The sequence below is a fragment of the Cottoperca gobio genome, chromosome 12 (assembly GCF_900634415.1).
Source record: "Cottoperca gobio chromosome 12, fCotGob3.1, whole genome shotgun sequence".
NCBI classification, from domain to species: Eukaryota; Metazoa; Chordata; class Actinopteri; order Perciformes; family Bovichtidae; genus Cottoperca; species Cottoperca gobio.
This window is the reverse complement of record NC_041366.1, coordinates 20,280,323-20,297,307: the sequence shown is the minus strand read 5'-3', so window position 1 is coordinate 20,297,307 and position 16,985 is coordinate 20,280,323. Positions and strand designations below refer to the sequence as shown.

The 16,985-nt window shown below is 41.9% G+C and overlaps 1 protein-coding gene across 2 annotated transcripts in view; it reads left to right on the top strand.

The window, feature by feature from the left end:
* The window catches only part of fibcd1b (fibrinogen C domain containing 1b), an 89,523-nt gene that overhangs the window by 66,775 nt on the left and 5,763 nt on the right, over window positions 1-16,985 (top strand). For both annotated transcript variants that reach the window (XM_029444889.1, XM_029444888.1), the window contains one exon: window positions 16,318-16,497. In XM_029444889.1, the coding sequence (XP_029300749.1) occupies window positions 16,318-16,497 (180 nt within the window). The remainder of the gene's footprint in view (window positions 1-16,317; window positions 16,498-16,985) is intronic.

Sequence of the window (16,985 nt, the reverse complement as noted above, 5' to 3'; positions counted from 1 at the left end):
TACTACATTTCACTCATTTTTTCAAGTATTTAGTGATTCTCTTTTTCCTCAGGACGCTCAGAGTCATATCATCACATTGTAAGATGGTCCCCAGATGTGCCTGGAACTTGTCCTCCTAGCTGATGAGTGCCTCGTTGCTCACCTGACTGCCTCGTTAAAGATACACTTACAGCTGAGAGGAAATGCAAAAGTAAACCCTTGTGTTCTTCCTCTGCAGGCCTTTTTCTCCTGCCTGTCACGACAATTGCACAGAATCCTGCAGAAAATTGCAGCGTCACCCACTTTGCATACGGCTCACCTTTAACGAGTGGGGCAGACGCAAGTGTTATAATTGAGCTCTTAGTCTGCCCTGAGTATTGTAAGCTCATGTGATCTGTAGGGAGGTGTGCCACAGAGAAGAAGACGTGTTATGTGTGTGTTTATGCAAAAGTGAGGGTGCAGATGGACGCCGGGCGGGGGGGGGATGACTATAATTTGGAGATGGGCGTTTGACAGGCTTGGCTTTCTGGCAAGTGAGGTCCACTTCACATCAAAAGGGCAGCCTGGAAAGAATGATGAGAGACAACAGTGCATAGTGACAGTCAGAAAAAGGTTACAGCAAAGAGTTCAATAAAAACATGTAACCACATCTTTTGTCCAAGTATCTTCACTGATGCTCACTAAGTAACAATGATAGAAGACACTATAAAACACACCCACTCCCCTCTGCACTCCCACAAATACACGTGGGACACTAGTGGGTATAATATGTAATTGCAAAAAAAACGTCTTTCTTTTGCCCTTTAATTCCTTTCATCTCTCTCCCATGTCTAGTATCTTTGTCTCTTTCCTGTGGAAGGAAACCATGTTTCTCAGATCAATGTGAAACAGCACAGTCTTTGGCAATTAACTCCCAGCCTGTAGAACGACTCAGGGCTTGGAGAAGCAGAGGAGCCACACGCAGCAGGGAAACACATTCATCTTCAGTCTGGAGAGGAGAACATACTGTCCACACACACACACACACACACTCTCTCGTACAAGGGGACAGAAGCAATAGATGTGATGATAATTGGTCGAAATGTTCAAAGAGAGTAATTCACCTCAATCAAATAAAGTTCTCCGTATGGATGTGATGTGTAAACGCTCTCTGCTGATTTACATGTTATTCTGTTTAGTAGTTGGTGAGAGGAAGAAGAAGAAGAGACCAGTAGAAGCGTTTCCATCCAACTCTTTTTATGTGCATTTTCAATTTGCGCATAAAAAAAACAAAATGGAAAATGGAAAATGTAACAAAGTGCGATGGAGTCAGAGTGAGCAAGTAAAAGACGATGTACATGAACAGTGTGACTTCAACCTCCGCTGAAGAGACGTACAATATCTTCGCTTCACACAGATCTGATGTAACCGTCCTCACATGAAACAAATGTCATATTATATTTCCGTCTCATTATCGTTACTTTTTTAACGACGTCATTGTGTTGCATCCTCCTCTCACACCACCACACAGAACTCTCTCCACGCGTTAACCTTATGCAATTATTTTCTCGTTTTTTATTTTATCATTCCATTGCTCCTAATCTTTTTCTTTCCCAGGGACCATGCATAAACACATCCCAACACACATTCATCCTGCACAGCCTGCTTCTACCACAATGCAGCATCCTGAGGCTTGTATTTGTATTCTTGTCACGCAGTGGAAAATCTAAAGAGGACTGTATCTACAAAAGAGAGCACAAATCAAAGAACATCACAATTCCTGCGAGGATGACGGCCCAGTTTTGCTTTTCTTTGTGTATTTTTTTCCTTTTCAATTACTCTCTCTGTGGACACTTAGTTTTGCTCAATTGTAATACGCCAGACAAGGTCAACGTGGCAAGGAAAGAAAGGGCCAAGAATTGAAATAAACATTCAATCATACTCATGGGGGGGAGGGGGCATTCATAAACGTCCTGCTCTTCTCCACCTTTACTTTTCATATCGAAGTCCAAGATGGAAGTGCGTCACGAACCTTCAGGGTGGACGGCATGCACTGATGACTGACAGCACATCTGTTCGGAGAGATGGCGGAGTAACACAAATGCAGTTAAAACAATTCAGCGAGACATGCCGTGACCCCGTCGATGGTTTATCTGTGAGAATCTGCAAAACACTCCAAACCTGTGTGTGTGTGTGTGTGTTGCTGCCTCTTCTCTCAGCTGGGCAGCAGCAGCAGCGCTGACTGCCAAAGGTCAGTGCCTCTCACTACTCACAGGTTAGTAAAGAGAGTGGGGTGGAGTGCTGATCGATTGTTCTCTGGGAGATTTATTACTCCAGTCTTTAATAGATAGGTGATGCTTCTGCCTCTTTTTTTAAAAGGCGGCTGCGCAGCTTGCCAATGTCCATGCCATGCAATTTGTTGAAAATGCATGATACATTAAGAGAGTTGCACGGGGGAAAGATTGGGAGGGAGAAAAAAATTGGTGAGGTTGCTGGAAAAGAAAATAGATGAGCAACTTTAGTAAGTATGTGTTAGTGATTAAGCGAGAAAAAGAGAGAAGCAGTGGTTGTGTGTGTGTGTGTGTGTGTGTGTGTGTGTGTGTGTGTGTGTGTGTGTGTGTGTGTGTGGAAGCTTGTGGAAGTGAATTAAGAAGGTATATATCCATAACAAATTTATGAAATTTACTACTTTAAATGTTTTTCCAAATAGTTTTTTGCATTCACACCACTACATGAATACTAATTCCTGCGTACATGCATAAATGCAAAAAGAAAACTCCAAGCCTGATTATGCCCAAGCTTATATACATGCATTGCCACAATGTGCATAAAAGGCTGATTTGAAAGCGGTTTCGAGTCAATAAAGGCTGCGAGCTTGCGGTAAGGTCACGGCTTAAAGAAACCCTCCACTTCTCCCCGTCAACTCGCTCCTTTCCCATTAGAGGGAATAAATATCCTCATTATTCTGCCAGGTGCTTGCCATCCATCCATTGTGTCTCCTCCCATCACGTTGCAATCAAAACACTTCTCTCCACAGTCACCATAGTGTGAAAATGATTTGACGTTTTAAATTATTCTGTAGATGTAGTCGTCGTACACGTTTAGAAGCAGTCCCTGTGGTGCCTTTTCTCTGCCTGAGGAAGCAAATAGTCAATTATAAATCCTGTGAGGTGTTTACAGCAGGCGACATTAGATCCCCCCCTCATACTCCACAAGTTGTCAGTTTGCATATCCTACAACGTGTCAGTGTCCCTCTTCAGCACACTGATGTGGTCGGTACTCTTTACGACTCGTTTAACCGCTCACGTGTTCATGTCACAGCTGTGTTCACAGGTAGAATTACTCTCCATGTGCATAATGTTGTTGACACAAGAAGCCAGCGACGTCTCTTTATGTGTTCATTAAAGAGTACAACTCTTTATTCCAGCATCTCATGTTCACATGCAGTCTTTTACAGTTTCAATTATTTACTCCGCTTCTACGCTTTGCTGTTTTAAAAGCAGCAGTTAAACAATGATAAGCATAGTGATGTTTTATTATATTGGTTGTATAAAGCCGGGAGCTTAATATAACACCTATAATGTCTTCAAATATAACAACACTGATGATATAATAAGCAATTAATAAAGAAAAATAGTATAATATTTCCACATTTCATTAGTTATTTGGTTGAATTAAGTATAAAAACATCTTGACAAATATTCATCAAAGCCATAATAATGTTTATCGTAGTTTCCCTGCATTTAAACTCTATCTATAATACAACTTAGGTGACTAATACCTTTATTTAGTAACGCTATAATTCCATATGTGTCGCACTAACACACAACATATTGCACTAAAGCAAAACAATGGTTGTTGTGATCACCTAAAGATGACCCGGACATCAGGAAAACAATTGTTTTTTAGTGCCTTGTGCAGCTCTTTACAGTCTGCCTGCCCACACACTGTCCCCCCGTGGCTCATACTGCCTGTTGGCTTTCTACCCTGCAGATTTCCCTGCAGCTGTACCCACTGATAATTATAATCCAGAAAACCATTTCACGGGGGAAGTACAACCACAGCGCTCTGCTAACGCTGTGTTTAATTCCTCACTATGACTGTGTAAAATTTTAAGACCGTTTCAACAAGAATGTTTCATTCAATTGCCGACGTAATAAAAGAGTCCACATGAATAGAAGCTTATGCAACACATTGGGCCCTGACTATTCACTTAATACTTGGAAAGACAAGCAAAACCCTCGGAAAGGTGCAATACGCACTTTAAATGCATAGCCCAGACGAATAAAGTCCCTCTGAGGCAATCGACAAGTTGTTGTCGTTGTGTGTGTGTGTGGGGGCGTGTTGTCTGCTGAGTAACGATGAGAGTTAAACTTTCAGAATCCTCAAAGCATTATGTCTCACTTCATAAGTTCACGTCATACTTATAAAAGATAGATATTTAATAAACAAATACTGATTATTATAATTCAAATAATGCAAATATGTGCACTTGAACTGCATCCCTTCAACACAAACTCTACAAACACTAACTACTGCAGTGTATGGCATTTAAATTAGTACACGCTCCTTACATGTGCTAAACATGTTGATGAGAGTAGCAGCACGAGCTGCAGAGTGCACGTCGATGTCAGAGGAAGTGATTGAGTGAAAGATAAAGGACTATATGATACGATGCCACATCCCGCATGACAAAGGGAAATATCAACTACAATATCTCCCAGGACGTGGATCCCCTGTAATCTATTATTTAAAAGAACATTTAAGTGTTTTCGGTTAAAGCTCCTCCAATACTGCATTCATATCCAATCAATTATTCAGCAGTGTGATTCCTCCTCAGTCAGTCCAACACACTGATGCCGGCTGTCCGGGGGATCCAGTGAGCCGGCCAGCTGAGGTCTTGCCAATCAGCCCTGACGCTGACACAATGATGGCTCAGCCTCCAGCTCGGACTCTGCTTCCTTCAGGAGGGTATGCCGTCTCTGATTGGTGTAGCTGTACCCTGGCAGACACTCCATCTGCACTAGATTGCACTGCTGGAGTGGAGATGGCTGCAATTTGCAGCAATTCTGCCAGTAATTTCGATATGTATGAGGAGCAGAGCCGTCCGCGGCCCTCTCCACGAGGCCCGAGCACTTTATCTGATGCCTCTCATCACCAGCATACAGGTAAATTCCTACGCCTGCTACTTGCGCTGGCACCAAAGTCCAGTTTGGCTCTTTAAAAAGGGAAAGGATTTTATTCTGCTGAAGATGTAAAAATTTATGAGCAGAATCTTCTCATAAAGGAATTTTGAACGAGCACAGATGGGGTGATTGGAAATTGGACTGAGGAATGATTAAACGGGTCTTCTAATGACACTGGCAGAAAAGTCTTTATGCCAGAGACCCTGCTTCTCGCCACATCATCTCCTTTTCATTTTGTCACACGTAATAATTCAACTCATCATTCGTCTGGGTTTTGTTAGGGGTCTTCAATTAAAAGATAATAACTCTTTTTCAGTACTTTGTACATAACAGTTGCCCATTGTTCATGCCCGGTCAGATGTTAGACAACAGAACAACGTGGTATAATCATTTCTAACGCTGTCTCGACTCCTCTGAGCTAAAATAAGCTCATGTAGCAGGATGGCGTCCCTGCTGTGTGCTAATGCATTGTGAATAAGGGGTGAGGCGAGGGTGACTGTCTCTTACTTCTCTCACCCTGTGCTACTTTACTATGTTCGTAAGGGTTACCAGGGAGCTCATCAGTCCTGGGAACATTTGCGCACCCATAGCACTTTTTGAGGCCGTGCTAATATCGAATATTCTTCTCTTCTTTGTAAACTGCAATTCTAGTTCAGCCTCATTTCATCCCATCAGTCAGGGACTTTGAGAATGTTTTCAGGAGACTAAATGTGCAGGAAAAGCCTTTCTGTTGACCATATCACAATTTGAAGGAGAGTGTCAAGACTTTTTTATTCTTTTATTACAGAACTGTAATTATACCTGGTGCTTGATTAGCACTGAACTCTTAGCAACCCGGCATAGCGCTCTATGCCGGGTTGGAGGGCTTAGTAGCGGGCTTAGCAGGACCGTCACACTGCCCTTGATAAGCTTTAGTCCAGTGGTTGGAGGATCAGTGGTTCGATCCCTACCCCCTGCAGTCAGCATGTCCAAGTGTCCTTGGGCAAAATACTGAACCCCAAATTGCTCCTGAGAGTGTGTGTGTGAATGCTGATGTGCACCTTGTATGGTAGCCACTGACTCTGTATGAATGCGGACATGTGACACTTGTAAAGTGCTTTGAGTGATTGGAAGAGCGCTATATAAATGCATAGTATAGAGGGAATCAGAGACATGACATGCAACAAGGGTTTCCAGCTGATATTAGGCGATGCATCTTATCCAGCTACCAGAGCGCCCTGCAGTTAGTGTTTACCATGATCGCCATCTTACTTTAGCATGTTAGCCTGCTAACATTTAGCGTTTAGCACAAGACACAATCTGAGGCTGATGAGAAAGTCATTAGTGTTGCAAGAACACATAATAAGAAACAAACATCGGTTCTGACCCGTTTTTCCTTTTGGATGGGTTTTGTTTTTTTGTTTATTTTATGTATTCATGCACATTGGGTTCAGGTTCAAACTTATATTCATGTGAAGAGCTCTTTTGGATGGGCCTGTACCTGTCTTGTGTGTATGTGCTGCTTATTATAAAAGTTAACATTATTCTGCAAATGTACTAAAATGTGTTAGCTAAGTCAATTGTGTCTCCTAGTGCAAAACTTTAAAGCGTTATGTCTGCGTGACCCAGTGGATCTTTATGCCTGACTGTTGCCAGTCCCTCCTGTCAAGCTGAGCCTTCTCTGCTCATTTTGTTTTACCTGAGAGCTCCTCTAAATATTAATGTGGTCTTCTCCCGGAATTACAGCCTTTACAGGCCTGCCAACTCCCTCAGCATCCGTCTACCTCCCTCTCTTTCTCTCCTCCACTCTTCCTCTGTATCTCCCTTCACCACTCTTGGCTCAGTCTTTCCGCCCCGAAGGTTAATTTCTGATGATATCAAATGTGAAGGTTTGTTGGCTCTCATTCTTCTCTCTCACCATTTTATGACTCAAATCCTGCCACTTGAGCAAAATCCCCTCCTTTATTGTGCCCGGTGGATGACATTCTGAAGCGTTTAGTTTCACAGAGGCGAGAGGTAGAAAGCAAACCTGAAGTCTGATATCTGACATCGATCGGGGCTATCTAGCATCACGTAGATTAATCTTATGTGACGTTCGCCGACATTCAAATCTGCATGACCTCGGAGATTTTAATTTGTTGTGTCACTTGTGTCTTACCTGCCCTTCTGATCACTAACAAATCCAGTTCGACAAGAAAGCTGGCTCGGCTGTGGCGGGGACCTAAGCAGCAATTTTGATGATTCTTGACTTTGGCATTTTGCTGCTTTTTGAAGAGCATGAAGAGTAAACCAGCCCTTTGACCCATGTACGCTGTTATTCAGATGTTCTCAAAGAGACACTTATGATGAGGCACCGGTGAAGTGCTAAACTAATAGTCTTTAAAGAGACTCAAGACAACAACACTGAAAACAAGTGCAGTGTTCTTTCCAATGAAGAGAGACAACTACATGTATAGAAACATGTAGAACAATACTGATTCACTCTCTCTGCACCCAAACATTTGTCAACATGTGAACCTAAACTGCATGTGCAATATTATAACCGTCCGTACACACTCTCAACTACATAGTCACAGCAGACATTTTGACTTTCTCTTCTGTGCTCAATTATGTCTGCATAAATTATTCTTCGAGCAAAGGCTATGTTTTATGCATAATATGTCATAACAGGACCTTGATACACGAGGATATTCCACATGGATCTTACCGGTGAAATAAGATGATGAGAAGGAAACATTAAGGGAATTAGCAAGGAAGTGAAATAAGTGTGTGTGTGTGTGTGTGTGTGTGTGCTCTTGATGTATTATTGATTGTCATGGTTGCTCGGTTAAACTGTGGCAGAAACGGTGGTAGGAGGAGCAAATTGATTAGTTTCAATCAAGACTCATCGCTGGTATACTTTACCACCTGCCAATTAGCTTTGCATCTCACATGTTGTGACAACCTCTGCCTGTCACCATCTATTCATTGAATATACCTGCTCATTAATAATGGCTATGACAGAAAAATGCATGAGGGGGGGGGCGGGGGTGAAGAGGTTTTTAAGACAGATGAGTGTCTGTGAGGAAGGAGCTCTGAATCAGTAGTTGAACCATACGAAGCAAACGTGAGAATAAATTGTTCAAGCCACATCACCAGTAACTTGAGTAAACGTGTCGGCTCCTCCATGTCTAACAGCGAGTTTACACAGGAAGCAGCAACTAGACACAAAGAGGCCGGAACTCGTTTATTTTAAATGAGTACTTGGAGACGTGGTGCGAGGAGAGATTCCAGAGATTCTGCGACGGGAGAAAGTCGAGCGGACATGACAGACACCTCATTATTTGGAAAGATCTTAGAACATCAACACATGTATACATTCTCAACAATTTAACAGTACTGTCTCCAGGCTATGGTTAGTTGCTGTCTGGACCACAAAGTCACTGCTGGTCTGAGTGCATGGTTATCCACCGCTTGCACAGGATCAAGGTTTACTTTGACCTGTGACACGACTTGAATACTGAATGTTTGATGCATGTGCTATAGAGCAGTACATCCAAACCAGGGTTCATAATTGTGCAGGGCACATGCAAGATGATGGCGTAATCTAACTAAATTGAAAGAAATGGAATTACTGTTTCACTATTTAGCGAGCAGAGAAGTCTAAACCGGTGACTGTATGTGTGTGTCACCGCCCTTCGCAAAGTACAGCGGAGGAGGGAATGTGAATGTACAAAATGACATTTTGTTTTGCTTTATCTACATATAATTTGTCGACCTCCTGTTGAAACCTATGGTCTAAACAGCTTGCTAAAAGTATTGGCGTGATATCTACACGTAATGAATTAGAAGCTCGGTAAATGTTTGAAATAGTTAGGTCACATCGATGGTTGAAAGCGATGGCTAAAAGTATTTGATAAATCGTTCAAATGGAGCTAAAAGTGACGAACAGAGATGGAGTTAGATACCTTAGAGGTGCTGAGTAAATGGAGAAAAGCCTAATGGACGAATGGTTGAAATGCTACATAAAGTTTAACATCGCTCGCTGTAACAAAGAGGTATTTGAGTTGATCTCACACGACTGTGACGGACAATGGAGCAACTGATCACTACTTCTCTTATCTATATTTCCCTCACTTAATGCTACGAAGACTGAAGGAGGAAGAGAATTGTAAAGCACAACGTGTTCTGTGGATTAACATGTAATTATACCTTACATTAGAACGCCACCATAATAACTTTCTCTCTGTGTCTCTCTCTGTTATTTAAAAGCTCATCTGGACTGCAACAAAAACAGCTTTGCTTTTAGTGGCTGTCTGCCTTTGTGATCCTATATAGCTGTGTGTGCACACACTGCCCACTTAAAATATGACCCTTGACCATGAAATAATAATGAACACAACCCCCAAGCATAGAATCTTTTTAGAAACGGCTTACTTCTCTCATGATTATAGTATTAACATATCTGTGTTCAGTGGGGTTGCAAAAAGAAAAAAGATGTATAATCCCTCATTCATACCTTTCATCTGATCGAGAGAGGCGCTCTTCACACCTGTCGGGATGCTGAGCCACCTCCATCTTTGGCATTGTGAGACAACTACCATTAAAGCTTCTGGATTCAATTCAGTGAAATAGCTGCAGGTCTGAAAAATGCGGCGGAGCTTTTGTCTACTCAGAAACCCGTAAGGATTCAAAGGAAACAATATGTATTAATAATATATTGCTAAATGTATCTATCTTCAAAGATGAAGCAATTGACTCCTGAGAGCAGTAATGAGGGCGCTGTGGGCAAAGTGAGCAAACATTCCCAAGATTATTATTCCCAAATTAGCCTGGGGAACGGCACCGTGTGCTCGCTGCTGAACAAATAGAACCGCCAAAAATGTTCATTCAGTTGAAGAATATTCTGCATTCAGTCTCAAAATGCTTGTGTGTGTGTGTATGTGTGTGTGTGCACGTGCGTGAGTGCAACCAAGCAAGTAAAAAAAAGAGCAGCCCCCACACTCTCTTTCTATTCGTCAACGAGCATGAAAGAATCTGGACCATGTTAGCGCCCATAACGGGCCGTATCTCGTTTGATCTACAGCCAGTGTGAACACACACCATTCAAAGTGAGAAGTGAGTGGGTAGGGTTAAAGGATTTGCACTTTCCAAGTTCTATATATTCGAACGAGGGGAATCAGGAGCTTACACTTCAAAGCATATAGCAAAAAGGAAAACGTATTAAAATGAGTATATCCCTCCCTATAGCCAACATTAAGTCCCTTACTAGAGCTTAAAAACTCTTACATATAGCATCTTCCTCTCTATGATAAATAACATACAGTTCCTGTCTCGGATTGAAATTTTGCAAGAGGAAACTTTGAAACAGGCGGAGACATTTCTTGCTATGACTTCTTATTTAGTTATTTTGCTTTTTTGTCGCAGCAAATGTCACTGTTGGCTCTGTGGGAGCAGCAAGAGTTCAGCACACACCTGTCTCTGTTATTCTCCCTGCGTTGCTATCTCTTCACGTCAAGGCGAGTGCCGGCAAGAGCCTTTTCTCTTCCGGAGACAGCAGGCCTTTCAGCAGATGCGTCTTCACGGACCCCCGAAAGCCAAAGGGCAAAGAAACTGTCCTCGTGGCTAAGTAGCCCGTTCCCTTCTAACTCCTCCCCCATACACAAAGCGTGCAGAGTAGAACAGTTTGACAGGAAGATTAAGCAAGGGAGGGAGGGAAGGAGTAGAAAGAGGAAAAGTAAAACAAAACGAGGGAGGGGTTGAGTTATGGTGGGAGGAAGCGGGGAGGAGGAGACGGAAGAGTGCTGCTCCTTTTCTCCCTTTCAGCTGAAACAGTCTCAGGAGCTGCCCCCCAGCAACAGAGGGAGAAAAGCATGATGAATAATTAACTTTGAGAAATGTCACAAGCGGCAGAGAGAAGTGTAATCATTTCTCTGTTGGGTTTAGAGATCTGTTTTTTTATTCTTTTCCTTTATGCGCTGTAGTGCTGCACTACGCCGAGACTGTAGCCCGTCCCCTAAAAGCATCCGATACATTCCTCTACATACTTTTCAAATAAAAGCAAATAAATCATTAATATTTGGGCCTTTTAGCAGAATCTCAGAGACGTCTCATATGTAAGTCTTCTACATTTTTAAACTAGTCATTGATGTCAGTCTCATTAACTATAAAATCCCGTTTAAAGCACGGAATCTCTGGTGGTAATAGTTTAATTAATTTGAGGAAGACTTGAGCTTTGTTTCTCTTATGCTTTGGAGAACACATCATGCCCTCCCAGAATGAATAAAATATAAAAAATGACAAATTACTGTCTTCATGTTCTAAACAAGCTAAATTTGTCCTCTTTCCCATAAACCTCAGAGCTGTGGAAATGAGTTATGGATTACCATGGCCTAGTTTAATGAGGTAATTGCAGATATATATCACTTGTATTGTCATTTTTCATTGATTTATTAAACAAATAAGACCAATACTTGGTGTGTTCAACCTTTTCATGAGTACAAGAGAGGATACTTTTGTCTTTTTGCCACCTGAAGTGCTAATATTCATAATAATGGACTTGATAAAGATAAGGTTTAGCTTTCAGTGGACACCATGGAAGCTGCTGCCTCTCAGACCTCAGCTCTGTTGTCACGGTAGCAGACGTCGTAAAGGAGACTGGGATGTCACGGATGATTTAACGCCAAAGAACGCTTAAAGATTTTTGTCCCATCGACGTGTTTGTTAATCAGTCAGACACTGAATGAGATTCCCTATCAGTAAACACATTGATTGTGAGGATGGGATGCTGATTTTGTCGGTATTATTTGTCCTTTTTACAATGATAAGTTCTGCTGCTTGTGTAATATGGAGATTTATGTTTAGAAAGAAGTTCAAAGTTAAGCTAACTATTCATAATTTGTTATTTGAAGTGTTGGATAGCATGCGCAACAATGAGCCTTTACTGTTCATGTTGCGCCATCATCACATCAAATGTGTAATTTGTCCAATACTTTGTTTTACGACCAAATATCTACAAAACTAATGGCGACAGCCCCAGCTTTGTGTTTAGTGCTAACTAGCAAATGCTAGCATGTTAACATGCTAAACTAAGATGGCCACGATGTTAAACGCCATAGCTGCCAAACACCAGCATGTCACTGCTTTTGTTGTCAGTATGTTAGCATGCTACATTTAGCATTTAGCTCAAGAGGTTTTGTGTCGTAGCCCTTTGAAAAAAGTATCAAACTTCACACAGGAGATTTATGTTTAGAAAGAAGTTCAAAGTTAAGCTAACTATTCATAATTTGTTATTTTAAGTGTTGGATAGCATGTGCAACAATGAGCCTTTACTGTTCATGTAGCGCCATTATCAGATCAAATGTGTAATTTGTCCAATACTTTGTTTTGTGACTAAATACATACAAAACTAATGGCAACAGCGCCAGCATAGTGCTAATTATCAAATGCTAGCATGCTAACATGCTAAACTAAGATGGCGACGATGTTAAACGCCATAGCTGCCAAACACCAGCATGTCACTGCTTTTGTTGTCAGTATGTTAGCATGCTACATTTAGCATTTAGCTCAAGAGGTTTTGTGTCGTAGCCCTTTGAAAAAAGTATCAAACTCCACACAGGAGATTTATGTTTAGAAAGAAGTTCAAAGTTAAGCTAACTATTCATAATTTGTTATTTTAAGTGTTGGATAGCATGCGCAACAATGAGCCTTTACTGTTCATGTAGCGCCATTATCAGATCAAATGTGTAATTTGTCCAATACTTTGTTTTGTGACTAAATACATACAAAACTAATGGCAACAGCGCCAGCATAGTGCTAATTATCAAATGCTAGCATGCTAACATGCTAAACTAAGATGGCGACGATGTTAAACGCCATAGCTGCCAAACACCAGCATGTCACTGCTTTTGTTGTCAGTATGTTAGCATGCTACATTTAGCATTTAGCTCAAGAGGTTTTGTGTTGAAGTCCTTTGAAAGAAATATCAAACTTCACACACACCTAAGGGGAAAAGTTCCCTGGAGTAATTTGACAAACTTCAAAAGAAAGACTTTCTTATATTATTCAGAAATAATAATAATCATAATAATATGTATTATTATGATTATGATTAATATTAGTAATATTATTATTTTGTACAGAGTTAAAAACAAAACAGTACAATCAAAACAAACAGCAATTAAAAATAATGTGGGTAGGAAAGCAGCAGTGTTTGGACTCTCTGCTAAGCTTCTCATAAACGGCAAATCAGTGAGAAGAGAGAAGAATCTCTCCCCGATGGAGCAATCAGCATCGTAATACTGAAGCAAAACACCTCAAAATCCTCGCTTGTATTAGAGCCCATTTTAAATAACCTAACAATGGATTTAATTAAAAGGGAGTTACACCTGAGCATTTAGATTTTAACCAAGGAAGTCTCTGTTGTTATTTCGCTTGTCTTTCCCTTTAATTATTCTAATTCAGAGTCTCGCTGAGATTCTCTGGGGCTTTAATTAGTGACTGAATTAAAGTTATGTAAATACAGTTGGAAGCTGCGTAGTCTTTAAATAGAGTTGTGTTGCATCTAGTATCTTATTTTATTTTATTTTCTGAAAGAGAAAACATCCTAAGTCTTTCTTTTGAAGTTTGTCAAATCACTCCAGGGTACTTTTCCCTTCGGTGTTTGTGTGGATTGATATTTTTTCTCTAAGGGCTGCGACACGAAAACTATTTCTGCAAAGTGAGACATTCCCATTCCTCTGAATGCGTGCGGGAATGTGTTTCATTTTATGTGTGTTTCTCGCATACGTGCTTTAGTATTTATTTTCTTAAATGAGAATTAACCAGAAACTTGACATGCATGAAGGTAGCTGCTGCCTATGTGCCTCCATTTTTCTGAGCCACTGTGAAAATGAAAAGAGCAGAATCAACCTCCCATTGGGCTAGATTAAATCCAAACTAAGTGCCTGAGCCCAGACTGCAAGCTTCTGTCTCTGAATAATAATGGGTTCTTTCAGCTGTGTTTGTCATCAAATTAGCTCTCGACTTCAGACGAGGCGCTCGCAGAGTGCCGTTCTCAGCGATGACGGAATTCAAATTAGGCAAAGTCAGTTTGAGGCTCGTAAGCTTTAAAATAGAGAATGAGTTTCATTTGTGAAGGTGATGATTGCAGTAGGAGGTAAAATGACAGTGTTTAGGTTCATAAAGACACCTTCCCTCCTGTGGTGCGGCTGCTTTCATGGTGAGTTACGTTGCAGCAGTGACAGTAAGACAAACCTTTAACCAGCAAGTGAAGCCTACAGCTTCTTCTACATGCTCTAAATCCAACCCTCAGTCTTAACCATGAAGCCTTTGAAGCCTCGTCAGCACAGTGCACGCTTTCAAATGTTCTTTTCTTTTTTTGTCTCCCAAATAAACACTGCAACAGTATAGAGTGCACGTCTACACATGGAGGAAGGCTGTTCAACTGAGTCTTGAGGCTGAGTTCACTTTTGTTTGTCTTCCTGCCTTGAATTTTGTGTTCAAGGGACCCAGGTTGAGTTCCTCCTGCTCCTCTCCGCCTGACACACTATTCATCTTGTGCCTTTGATCAACTCAGGAGAGGAAAACATGCCTAGGGACAAACCATCACTCCAACACAGCAGGAGGACACGCAGAGCAGGAGGGAGCAAGGAAGAAGGGATGGAAATCCTTTTTCCTTCTGGCACTTTCTGTCTAACACATTCTCTCCAAAGGATTAAGAAACAATTAAAAGATTGGTTCGGGGCATCTGAGGAAGCGATGGCAAGCTTGAATCGAAAAAAAAAAAAAAGCTGAGGAAGGTGGATGTGATCTAGATGTGTGTCTTTGGTTTGTGAAATGGTATTCAGAAGGGATGTTATCGAGAGCAATGACTTCAAGCATATACCCACAATCGAGGATTTATAAAAGAAAATACGCATTTACGATATGCACATCAGTTCAAGGGTGTTTCTTCCATTCATGTCTAATGATGGGAAATAATGAGCTGGGACCTGATGCTATCATATGTGTGAGATACAAACTAACTAAGGCACTCGGACAGCGCAGACCTCAGCCGAGGCCGTGTCCAGAAGGGGAAAATATTACGTGTATCCGCCGCGTGATCTGGATCCGCTCCAGAACGTATGGGGTTCTTCCTGAGCCCATGTTACACCAATCTACTAAGTTTCATGAAAGTAGGGCCTGTAGTTTTTCTGTAGTTTTTCTGTAGTCCTGCAGACGGACAGACAAACCAAACCAGCGGAGGTAATAAGGATTTAAGTTTTATTTTGAAACTTTTTAGCGTAATGAAAACCACCTAATGATGACTCCAACCACATGTCACACCTCGTGTTTGGTGATGCCTCCTCCAGCAGTACATCAAATTGGCCTATTGAGCTTTTGTCTCACTGTTTTTAATAAATATACAATGTGAGTGCACCGCAGCGTTTTCTTTTCTCTGCTCAGAGCTGAAGTGAAATGATCACATTAGTTCTGCAGTGAGAGCTGAAATACTAATCTGTTTTTCTAAAGAAGCATTTAAAACACACATAATTAATGTGAGCACAGATTACACTTGACTTTACAATACTGTTCATTTTTTCCTGGAGGCCACGGATGCTGTTGACCTTTCCATGTGAAATATTAAAACAATCACTTTTCACAACCTGGGCGCCTCCCTAGGGAGGTGTTCCAGGCACGTCCAGCTGGGAGGAGACCCCGGGGAAGACCCAGGACTCGGTGGAGAGATTATATCTCCTCACTGGGAACGCCTCAGGATCCCCCAGTCGGAGCTGGAGGATGTGGCCCGGAGAAGGGAAGATTGGGGTTCCTTACTGGAGCTGCTGCCCCCGCGACCCGATCCCGGATAAGCGGTAGACGATGGATGGATGGACTTTTCACAATCCCAGAGAACGTCACTGTGAACACTTCGGTGTCATCCCTTCATTTACATAGTTTCAGTGGATTCAGCTGGTCTCTCCGTCCTCGTGGCAAACAGTTCAGTGAGCAGACACTCGGCGCACTTTTGCAGCCAAACTCTAATCTTGTTTTTGGAAAGAAACCCTACACACGCACGGGGAGACTCTAAATGGGCCAAAAACCATATTACATCTTATTTCCAGAAAATGTGCGGCGTTGAGAGGCTGCTGAAATAGCTTTAAATTGTTTGCTGAGAACAGCGGTAGTACTCTGTAATGGATTGTTTTTGTCTGTGTCTCGCTCTTTTTCCCTGCAGGGCTGAAGCAGATCCATGCACTGTCCATCCAGGGGAACTACGAGCTCCGTATCGACTTGGAGGACTTTGAAAATAGCACCGCTTATGCCCAGTATGGAACATTTGGAGTAGGCCTCTTTTCCGTCGACCCTGATGATGATGGATATCCTTTGACTGTCGGAGACTATTCTGGCAATGCAGGTATGTACGCTCAGTGAACTAGTTAGAGTTTACGTGCAACATTTTCACTGATTAGTGTACACTATTCTTATATGTGAACACAGTCACAGCAGTGGGTGAAAACCTCCTGCCAACTTCCATTGCACGCTGCTTCATAGTATGTTATTTATTACAGTGAGCTGGGACCACCTGTTCAACCACACAGACAGTTACATAGGTAGAGGGAGTTCTGGTGTCTTTGTCTCTGCTCCCCAACCATCATATCCGAGCCAGCTTTCTGTCACCTTGATTACATTACTGCCAATTAATTGCACTGCTTGACCTGCAGCGTAAACAAAAACCTGCCGTTGAAAGGAAGAAGCAATTTAAAGAACCTTTGGGGAGCACTGCTCCAAGAACACAGAAAGAGAGAGAATGGGGGCAGACATGAGAGATGGAGCAAAAGAAGTGGAGAGAAAGGAGGGAGGGAGGGCTAGGGGAAACTGGGATGGAGGAAGGAAGGGGACAGG